The 11665-nt window shown below is 35.7% G+C and overlaps 1 protein-coding gene across 1 annotated transcript in view; it reads right to left on the bottom strand.

Moving 5' to 3' along the window:
• Nucleotides 1-5193: 5193 nt before the first annotated feature.
• The window catches only part of agtrap (angiotensin II receptor-associated protein), a 9502-nt gene continuing 3030 nt past the window's right edge, over nt 5194-11665 (bottom strand). The window contains exons 5-6 of the mRNA XM_079680533.1: nt 11468-11472; nt 5194-6049 (exon numbers count right to left, since the gene is read on the bottom strand). Of these exons, the coding sequence (XP_079536659.1) occupies nt 5925-6049; nt 11468-11472 (130 nt within the window). The 3' untranslated portion in view covers nt 5194-5924. The remainder of the gene's footprint in view (nt 6050-11467; nt 11473-11665) is intronic.

Here is an 11665-nt window from a genome sequence, read left to right as displayed (position 1 = left end):
GTTGTGTACCCGAATCTCCCGCTGGTCCAAACAAAGTAGGAACAGCATCATTCTTCAGTGCCCGTGGTATCCCCCACGTCAGAGTACCCAGGAAGAAAACATTGGAGAATGAGAAATCTCCAAGAGGTGTTTTGGAGCAGTATAGACAGGTATTTTCTGTGTTAGAGTTTTACTCGCTACAGGGTGTACTCTGAGGGTTTGTGACTCTGCAGACCGTTTACATGCATAGAAACCTTCATAACACACAAGGGAACGGGTAATAACCGGAAAAGCATGACATGAGACCTTTAAGATATTTTGTGAGTTAGTCTAAAGTTTAAACTGAATGCTTACTTTATGAGAATAAATAAATAGAGATATAATACAGAAGAGGTAAAGCAAAATTAGAAAACAAGTTGCTGTTCTGAATTTGTATCCTTATGCATTTTGCACTTGTAAGTCACTTCAGCTAAAGGAATAATATTATTAAAGTCATAATAATAATAATAATAATAATATTAATAAAGAACCATACAAAAATACCCCATTAACACAAAGAAGAATAGTCTTTGTTGAAAAATGGTAAATTGATGTTGTATGACTGATACATTTTCATAGTTTTTCATTTGAATTGCCCGAAATATTACAATAAACCTGGAGCAAACCTGAAAGTCTCAATGGTATATCAATAAATATTTATCTCAGTCACTTGTCATATGTGCAATGGATTTTCTTTATTCCAATTATGAAGGAGCAAAAGTTGATATGCTGTATAATATTTAATTTAAAAATATTGGTCACTTGAAGATGCTCTGAATAACACATTTCTTACTTTCTTGGATGTGTGCAGTCTTGAAAAAACATTCATTCTATCAAAACCTCTTCGGGGATTGTCAGTAATGCAATAACAGAGCTGACAAATTGAGTTCCTTTCATTGCATGGACCGACAACAGCAGAGGGTGAGCGTGTCCTTGACTCGAAGGAATTACAGGTGTGAACCTGCAGCATGCAAAACTCAGGAGAGACCCCCGCGGCTCCTTATTAATCTGAAGCTCGTTGGGCTGATGGAAATACCCCCCCCCCCCCATCTCCTTTACCACCTCTTTCTTCTTCTTATCTTCACCCACACCATCCACCATCATCATCCTTTTTTTCTAAATCCAGTGATCAACTTAGTACAAAATCAACAATTAACACACGTAACCCTACATTTGTTTCCTGCAAGAAAGAGAGAAAGGCAATACATAATTAATATAGGACAAAAAGAAAGAAAGAATATAAAATTAAAGAAAGAAAGAATGAAAAAAGAAAGAATGAATAAATGAAAGAAAGAAAGAAGGAACAAAAAGGATAAATTAAAAAGGACTAAAACAAAGGAAGAATGAAAGAACAATATGAAAGAAAGAAAAACAAGACAAAAAGAAAGAAAGAGAGAAAGGAATTATTATAGAAACACAAATTATATTGAATATTCCTAAAGATAATTATGTTACCTATTGCTTTGGATCAGTTAGGCCAACTTATTAAACACTTTGGTTGGAATAACCCAATGAACTTCAATTTCAATCAGTTTCAAAATCCTGGCAAGTAACAACGACATATACTTGTGTCTCACCTTGATGTTTTTGCAGTCTGTGCAGTGTCTGGATCGTTCAGGTTTACAGACGTCTGGCTGACATCTCTATTGGCTGACCTGCAGTCTGGCATTAAACCAACACGGTGAAGATGTGAACACTTCAGTGCCAAATGACTCGGAATTCTTCTTGTTTTCTTGGTCAGGAGTTTGGCTGTGACCGCTGTGACCTTGAGAAGCACACATTAGAAAGTCACTAGGCAACCTGTGTTTGTTAATCTCATCTATATCAGGATCATCATAATCGTCTATTTGTATTAGTTTGTTAATTAAAGCATATTTTGGTGTTTCTGAATCATACAATTATTGAGGGTTAGAATATTCGACCTGGACAGCCCTATCTAAGATGACGCTTATTGTTTAAAAAAAGTTTCTTTTATAGAAAACCCATGGAAATGTAGTGTATTGATCAGTTATTTGAAACATTACCTTTTATATGTGTACATGACAAATAGCCTTTACTCATTTCACACTGTTTTATGCTTAGTCGATCTGCTGTGCACTAACAAAAACGTCATTGTAATGAATTGATAGGAAGGATAGAAAAACTATTTATATTCTTCACACGTTAGTAACAAATTACAGAGTTTATTAACTTATTTGAAAAACAATGGGAAATTGTTCTGAAATATTAAAGCTAATAATAAGCTAAATCTAACTTCAAGGAGTCCATTTGAGATTTGTATTCCAGGTTTAGTGTTTTAATTAAAGTGTTTTTGACAAACAATTTTCCATCTTTTATCAAGCCCACCTAATGTGTTTATTTATTAAGAATTACATTCATAGGCATGTAGTGTTGTGAATAATAACGCAATGCTTAATCATTACTGTTACAGCCTCCCTGAGGATGAGTATACGCAGCTTTCTATCAGACTACTTTTATTTCCATCTGTCTCTCAGTGCAACATGGCAGCTTTACTGCTTGTCACTGCTGTTTGCTGCTCGAATTTAAACATGTAAAAACGTCCTCCAAGGTGTTGAACATGTTGTATTTACTGTATGCATATGAAAGTGTACAACATTGCCCCAGTTGCTCCTGCAGTAATAGAGTTTCCATTCATGCTTTCTAAAGAGGCTCAGGAGGCGATACCAACAAATGGCAAAGCTCTTACCTCAAGGACTCACCGTTCCACTGCCTACACATTTGAGGACAATAGACCATTCAAGCTTACCACAGTTACTATTTCACAATAATGAAATCCATCAGGGAGCAGAAACCTTGACTGCAGGTTCATGTTCTTGTGTACTACTTCAATTATTTATGTAAATCAGTGAGGAGCACTTGTTTTTACTTTGGGTGTGGGTGAAATATGGAAATCAGGTGTTTTTACATTCCAGGTGCACACTGCTTTATCACTGTAATTACTCTTGATATATTTGCAATGCAAGAGGTAGTGGGGAGAAAAGAATAGTGCAATTTAATAAGGATTTTTCAGATATTTTAGTGTTACTTGAAATGAAGTAGTGTTGTAGTGCAATATACTTATTGTGGTTGTAATGAGTTCTTACTCGTAGAAAAGGCTGAAGCTGGTTTGGCGAATATGGACAGCATGTGCAAAGTAAAGGAGAAGCGGGATCAAATAAGTCATGTCAATGTAAATGTGCGAAAGAAGAAGAAGAACACTAACACGATCATCGTGAAAAACTAAAACACTAAGAAGAAAAAGGAGGTGAAGAATCAGATCATAAAGGAAAACAATGAGAAGATAAAGATGATTAAAAAGATGAACATGAAGCACAAAAATGAAAATGAATAACACGAAGAAGCAGAAGAAAAACAACAACAAGAAAAAAAGAGAAAGAAGAAGACATCTTTTGGAGAAATACATGAGAGAAAAATAGAGAGAGAAAGATCTGAAAGCTTGAATGAAAACGAGTCAGTCAGTTGGACTGAGAGTGCTTCATGTAAGTCCTCTGAGTATACACTTTATATACATTACATTTGACAAATGGTCTAAATCGTTTTTCTTTATTTTAAAGGGAAAAACAACTTGCCACATGACATTTTAAATCAAAACCAATCAAACTAAAAAGATAAATCTCATGTTGGAGAACCAAAATAAAATAAGTCTGATACGACCATGCAGTCATATTATTGTGTTCTTATTTTAATTTTAGTAGTATGTAGTGGTCTTTGTATCTTTAAGTAAATCTTTTGCCAAATGCATTGGGAGCAAGATACATTAAGCTGCATCCTTCCTACACCTTTATTAGCGCAGCGTCATAACGAAATATTTTCCTAAAGTTTCAAAGAAAAATAATATTTAATAGAGTAATCAAGATCATAATAAATTGTTGAATATATATTTTTTCTTTCAGGACATAATCACACATTTAATCTCATCCTTCAGAATCGCTGATTCAGCTGTAAAGTTATAAATAATGACAACTGATTTGAAAAAATAATAGCGATATCTTGAAAAGGGCTAAACAGGATGTTTCAACTCTTAAACAATATTTTAGCAACATATGTTCACCCATTTACGTATAACTTTAGGCAACTGTATAAGCTTTTCTGCCCTCTTCATAACTGTTTTAAATTGTGTCCCACTTTTAGTCACATAGTCACACAGTATTCAGGCCAATTGGAGTATTTTGCAATCAAATCATCATTCTTAATTAAATTGAGTTGAGATACCCCACTATCTTTCCATGTCCCCATTAGAGACTACGTAAGTACCCCCTGGAGTACAAGTTTGTGAGGTAAAATGTATCTTTACTCAAGAGCCTGTGATAACTTTACATCTCCATAATGTGACCACTCACCCTGTCACAAAGGTTGACATGATTTATAAAACTGGAAACTCAAAACTTTCATAGGAGAACAAAAAAGGCCAAATGATGCAATCAGTGTGTAAAATCCACCCTCTGTTTTCATTATGGTCCAACTGCTGTCACCATTGTGTAATTGACCAACTCAAATCTAGTGTGCACTTTATTCAGTGAACACTGAATGAAGCAAACCACTACTGGTCTTCAAACCCTTTATGTGACTCTCTCATATCTGCTGCCTTTATTTAGATCAGCTACCAGAGGCTGCACAGTATTTGGTCTGAAATGTACTTTCCAAACGGCAGTCTATAGGAACTTACATGAGAAAAACTACAAGAATAATATATTTAAATGGTTAGAAATAATTAACTTAAATAATTACACAAAGCTTCATATTTCTTTTTTTCTTTAATTTGTTAAAGGGGCCCTGTTATATTAATGTTCAGGTTCATATTTGTATATTAACATGTTTCCATGCTTAAATATTCAAAAAGGTCTTTATTTTTCTCATACTGCCTGTGCTGCAGCATCTCTTTTCACCCTCTGTCTGAAACCAGAGCCCAGTCTGCTCTGATTGGTTAGCTCTTTTGTGATTGGTCAACTGCTTTGAGATGTCGCTCCTTTTAGCATTTTACGTACAATGTGTTGGAGCGCTAGCCAATAGAAGCCTGAATGTTCAATAGTGAACAGCGGAGGGGGGAGAGAATCTCCCTCTGGAGGGAACTTTGGGATTTTAGCCTTAGCAGACCATGTACATGCACAAAAACCTCTATAACACATTACAGGAAAGGGAAAACCACAAAAAGCATAACAGGGACTCTTTAATATTTTTTTCAGAGTTACAGTCTTAATACGGACATGGCATAGATCAACATCAAGATAAGTGAATCGTACCCTTCTCGTTTAGTTATAAGAATAAAGGCCTGTCACTTTAATTTGGTCATCGTGTCTTCAGCTCAGATGAAGGATTTCATAGCTAAAGTTGAAAAAGTACAAAAGGCACAAGGTAGCTTCTAAAGCGTGACATTCAACAATTTTGTGTTAAAAAATTCCTGTGCTTTAAGCACTTTTGTACCATAGAGAAACATTTGAAAATAATACTGCATACAAGAATAATGACATTGTAATAGTTCAAAGAGCAAAGAGAAACAGACAGTAACCTAATATCTGTAAGTGCCACGTTTAAAAATGACTCAATTGGAAAAAACTAAACAGACTTAAAAGTTCCATTCAATGCCTCTCTTCTAAAAATACTAGCCGATACAGTAACACAGCATTGGAGTTGAAGCAGTGTTTCCTCTGTATTTATTCAGCAGGGGAGTGCCAGCTCAGCAAATAAACTAAACAAAAAAACAGCAACCCTTAAAGAAAAAAATGGAAATTATTTTGTATTCTTAAGCCCAAATGGAGGTAATGAATCACTGTATACAAAGTATTACATTTTTCTGGAGTCCAAAGCAGATTTACTAAACACAGCCCCCTAGCACCGTGCTGCTGCAGAGACTCAGAGGGAAACACTGCCGTCTCACCGCCTGTCTCTCAGTAAGCGCGGATGGCTGGCTTGCTGTCCTGGGCCTGGTTGAAGGGGTTGGCCGGGGTGGGGGGCTCTTCTTGTTGGTCAATGGACTGGTAGGCTTCTCTGTCTCGTGATACAGTAATGAAACCTGCAGAGACAAGCCAAAAATGGTCAATACACTGAACCGCTGACGTGCAAAATGTATTATTCATAGTCATTTCAAAGCACTACTCAAATATGTTGCAATATAGATAGTAATGTTTGCACAATAAAGGTATTCTAAGAAAGCCTTAACCCAACTTCCTTTTTCTTGATTTCTACACTGATTTCTTTAAAGTAAGGGGCATAAAAAACCTCTGTTGAAATTCCTCCAATTTCATCACTCTTTTTACAGTGCTGTCTGATAAACTGCTTGTTCTGTCGGTAATAAAGAGAAATTGACCACAGTAAAACCTTGTGAGCAGAATCCTTTAATCCTCTACAAATCCTGTGCATGCAAGTTTCTCTGTGCCTAAAATAATTAATGTTAACATAAATCATTATGATTGTTTAACGAAAGGCAGTATACTGACATAATCCATCTGAAAAGTCTCCCTATGATACTCCCAAACAAACCAGAATAACAATGTACTGTAATAGTTCAAAGGCCTGCTCACTTTAATGTCTGCATGGACCAGAGTCCTATAACTGTGACTAACATAATGCGGATCAAACAAGCACTTTTCTTGAAGAGGGTGTGGATGATTTGCACAAATATATGTTAATTGTAATAATTGTGCATAACTGTGGAGGTATTCTTATTTTTTTTTTAAATGCATCATGTTGCTCAAGAAGCCTTTTATAACTCACTCGTATTGTGCATTTTAAACAGGTCACATTCGTTGTCTATTATAAGTCGACATTTTAATTAGGCCTATTTGAGAATGTGCACCATCATGCGGCTTTGCTTTAAATATATGCAAACAGAATCCACAAACACAAATGAGGCGTCTGGAGAGTGATATGAATAAAACATGGGCAAATTTAAAGGAACATATAAACAACAGACATGTAAACAAACATACTGTAAACACAGCTATGCAGGCAGGTATGTGAAGGTAAGGAGGACTGATGGAATTGACAGATGAATGTATATAAATAATTATGAAAATAAAGATTGACATTAACAAGATAAGTGGGAAAGAAAAAAGATATACAGTAACAAGAAATGTAATTTTTTCTGTCCTGCAGCCTGATTTGCAATCTTACTTCCTGTTGGGAAGAGGGTGGAAGAGGATGATTGGAGAAGAGAAAATGGTAAAAAGGAAGAAGCCAGGAATCAATAGCGGCGGCCAATAAATGCACTGTCAGCACTATCCGTAGTGCATCGACTGTCCACAGAGGTCTCAAAGTCTGAGAGGTCAAAGGTCGGCAGTGGAGAAGAGAAGAGACACATGGTCAAATAATAACAGGAAAACAAGACAACACAGAACAATTATTTGACAAAAAACATGACAGCAAGACATAAGGTGAGGTTTGAAATGACGACAAGCAGGAAAAGAGCAGGGAAACAAATTCTTACACATGAGGATTCACAGGTCAACATTGATAGAATCGACCAATCAAAATAAAAGTAGTAATTATTGATACATTGGGACCATTATTTCAACAGATGAGCAGGCTTCTCTGTCAAATTTTCTGTCTGAAATGTAGACAAATATTGGCAGCTAATTAACATAACTGAGTTGGTTAAAAAGTCCACAGGGTAGCTAGCTAGCATTAGCATTACAGTAGGCCTACAGATGGTGGAACGAAACATTTATGATTTGTTATTTATTTCCGTCTGACACGTTGTTTGGTTAATAACTATAAAAAAACAAACAGGAATGATAATAGAAACGCTAACTCGGCTGTGTCCCCAGTGTCCTATGTTCGCTTGAGCAATGGTGCATTGGTATTTCAGGGTAGCCAGCTAGCGTTAGCATTACAGCACGGATGATTAACACAAAAAACATTAACCCTCCTGTCGTGTACGGGTCAAATCTGACCGAACAACTATTTTCTTCAATCATAATTATTGCGTTTAACATTTGATTGCCTCAAGGCCTTACATGATGTCGTTCACAGTAGGCATTTGAACATAAAAAATTGCTGATCACCACTTTCATTGAATTTTAAGTTAGTCAACTTTGTTCAACTTATAGTGTTCCCGGTCAAAAAAGGAACACGACACGAGGGTTGAAAAATGTCAGTGTGTTATTTATTTCCAACAAGTTATTTGGAATACTTACTTTCAAAAATACAAGTTTTTTTTGCTTTTTAAGGTAAGGTGACCAGATTTTCAAAATTAAAACCGGGGACATTTTGAGTTTTGCCGTCAATATATCATTAACATAACCAATTTTCTTCACTGTTAAAGAAAAAAGGGGGACAATTCTGGTTCAATGTAATTCGTACATTTTAACTGTTGGATACAAACAGAAGGACTAGCTCATATATGAGACTTCAAAGGTCTTTTATTTTGAAACTGTACATCAGATTGTCCTGATTCTCTCTGAGTGACTATATGGGGTGTTCTGCTATCACCCTGGAGTGAAATAAGTCTTTGATAATTTGACAGTTTTTTATTTATTCTTGTATAAAAATAGAAGGACGATAGCCCATATATGAGATTTCAAAAGTATTTTATTTTGAAACTCTACATCAGAATTTCCTGATTTTCTCTGATGGACTAGATGGGGTCTCTTGCTATCACCCTGAAGTGAAATAAGTATTTGATTTACTTCGAATGACTCTTTGATTATGGACAGTTTCCATTAAATAATAATCAAAATATAGATGTACAATAGATCTAATTTGAGATTTTAAACAGCATACATTTTAAATTGTGCTTCAGAAAGTAATGTTATTTTAGGAGTGCTGAGAGATGGTGTCAACATCAATTGAAATGAGTCACCCAGTGGAAATGTTAGATATGTCTTCATAACTGTATCCTTACATTTTACATTCACTCAGTTATAATTTGGTAGTTATACGTAGTTTGTTTTAATTTATTATCGATCACATTATATAGTACATATTTCTTAATTTAAGCTCCAGTATATATGAATATGTTTGGTGGGTCATTCCTAGCATTCGGTGCCATTTAGGTGCCCACCACATTATATCATATATTTTGTATTTAAAAAGGTCTAATGCTTATTTTTTAAAAGCTTGGTTTTAAATGTTTATACCCTCTACCATAAAACAACAATGTTATTTAGCCAGGATATTAAAAATTCTAAATAATTACTCTGATTTTAGCACAAGTAGGCCAAATTGCTGTGTCCCCAATCATGTTTGCTCAACTTCTGTAACAGATATACAAAAAGAAATCAAAAGAAATACAAACAAAATTCTACATTTTTGTGAGTGTTGTATGACCCTTTTGCTAATATTCCTCACCAAATTGAAATTGTTGTTATTAATTCATTTGTATTGAAAATAAAGTGTGTGTCCCCTGTTTGAATGTCCCCCCTGTTACTCTGATTTTAATCCCTCTGGACACGCCCCTTTACTATTCTACTATTTGTATGACTCAAGAAGAAGAAGGATACATTTTGAGTGGGAAATAATCTTCAAGAAGCAGAGTGAATGCGTTCTTCCTTCAACGTTTTTCTAATGTTTTAAAGAACCTAACTATTGCGGTAAACTAAAGCATAAAATGTCCACCCTGTTATGCTCATTTTTAGTGGAACTGATCATTTGTTTTACATTTAGAAAATATGGTGAATATATCTATCAAATATATGTTTCTGTTGTCACCAAGTGCTAGCTTGATTATCATCACACATGTAGCAATAGCCAAGTTTAGCATAAAATGTCCACCCTGTTACTATTTTTCACAGTAACAGGGTGCACACACAGTAACTGGGGATGGTAAAAAAAAAAAAATGTAAGCATAATATCCTGAGCTTGACCAAAATATTTTTCTTATACTTTAACAAGCCATCATTCAGATTAAATTTAAAAAAAACATGGAAAATTATGTTTTTTATTTTTGAACACCCTAGCTGAAATGGCACCGAATGCTTGGAATGACCCTGGTGTGTTTTTTTTAGGTATATTTGTTATTGACCGAGTAAACGCTTTTATTTTGAAGGCAGTTTTTACAGGCCTCTACCGTAATGCATAGGATATTCGCGCACCGCAACACAACGTGTGGGCTGGCTTGACTGTGTTTTCCGAAGTGGGGGCTGTTGACCACAGTCTGTTTACCCACTGTTTCCTGACATAAAACGTTTTGTTTTACCTTGCTATGTGTTTTTAACGTATATTAAAAAACGGGGACATTTCCGGGGACAGTTTCAACCGGGACAGGCTAATACAAACGGGGACTGTCCCCGGAAAACGGGGACGTCTGGTCACCCTAATTTAAGGGATCTGACAGAATCACAATACCAAAAGATAGCTCAATATCACTCAAGAAGCATGCATACAAATATTAAAGATAAAATTTAGAAATAACACTATTTACAAAATACTCATCCAGTAACAGCACAGTTTAGCGATATAGCATCCAGGTGAAAGTATTAAAGGTGGAAGTATAGTATATTCCTATTTACGGTAAATATATAATGCACATAAGGAGCATTGCACAACAGGAGTGTTAAAATCTTGTTGTGTGGGGGGTCTACCAGGGGCCGTAGTGGTTGTAAAGTCTGACCGCTGCAGGAGGGAAGCACTTGCGGTACCAAAAATTTAACTAGAAAATATTAAGAGCTAAGGGCACTGGGGAACAAAAAGATGACCCCGTAGTGTAAGTACTATAATGTAGATGTGCTAGTCCTGAACTGAGCTTTTCTTAACACCACTTGTAACCCCACAAAAAAAATGGTGTTAGCTAATGATAAGCTAACCTCTATCTTACAGTGACGAACGTTGTATACTGTAGTTACAAACTAGTTAGCTTGACATGCTAACCTTTACACAGCTTACATTAGAGCAGGCACACACAGTTAAAACCATTCCTTATGATACAAAATGTGTTTAGGTTTGGGAAAGGCAAAAAATACAACTAATACAAATGTTATGCACAGTGCTTCAGCATGAAGAGAAAATCAAAGCCTGACAAGCATGACATGCTAATTAGAATCTGAGGAAGTGTTAAGTGAATGCTTCATTTAAAGTTGAACGGTCAGTCTGACAGACTCTATTGTATTGAATGAAATAAATTTAAAAAGCCTGCGCAATTTCAACCAGCTTAAGAGGGCCGCCAGTCACCATTCAGAGATCGCTGTAGGCCTGCATCAAACAATCACTCTCATGCACCTGATTGCCCGTTTCCCAGAGTGCTCAGTGCAGCAGGGAACCATGTTAATGTCAGCCATGCAATCAGACAGCAATTAAAACACACATTGTTTGAAACTAACATTAGCTGCACTCATCAGTCACCCCACAGCCAATCACCCTCTAATGGATGTACCTGCTGTGTGTCTGTGATGTTAAAGTAAAACCACAGAGAGAGCAGATTCATCAATATTCAATTATCCTCCAAACTGGCAAATAAGGAGACAATTTGGTCAAAATGCAAGAGAAATGTCCTTACCTTTCCTAGAATGTAATTTAATACATTACTATTTTAGCTAGTGATATGACATTCTAAAACAAATGAAACCTTGTTTCAATTTGTAATATGTGTTCTTCTCTTCATGAAAGCAAGGAAAGCTCAGTAACTCAAAACTCCTTGTATGAATCCATTCTCAACACTACCATGAAATCATTAACTACAAATGATGAATACTAC

Source organism: Notothenia rossii, assembly GCF_949606895.1.
Source record: "Notothenia rossii genome assembly, chromosome: 5".
Lineage (NCBI taxonomy): Eukaryota > Metazoa > Chordata > Actinopteri > Perciformes > Nototheniidae > Notothenia > Notothenia rossii.
This window is presented reverse-complemented; position numbering and strand designations above follow the sequence as displayed.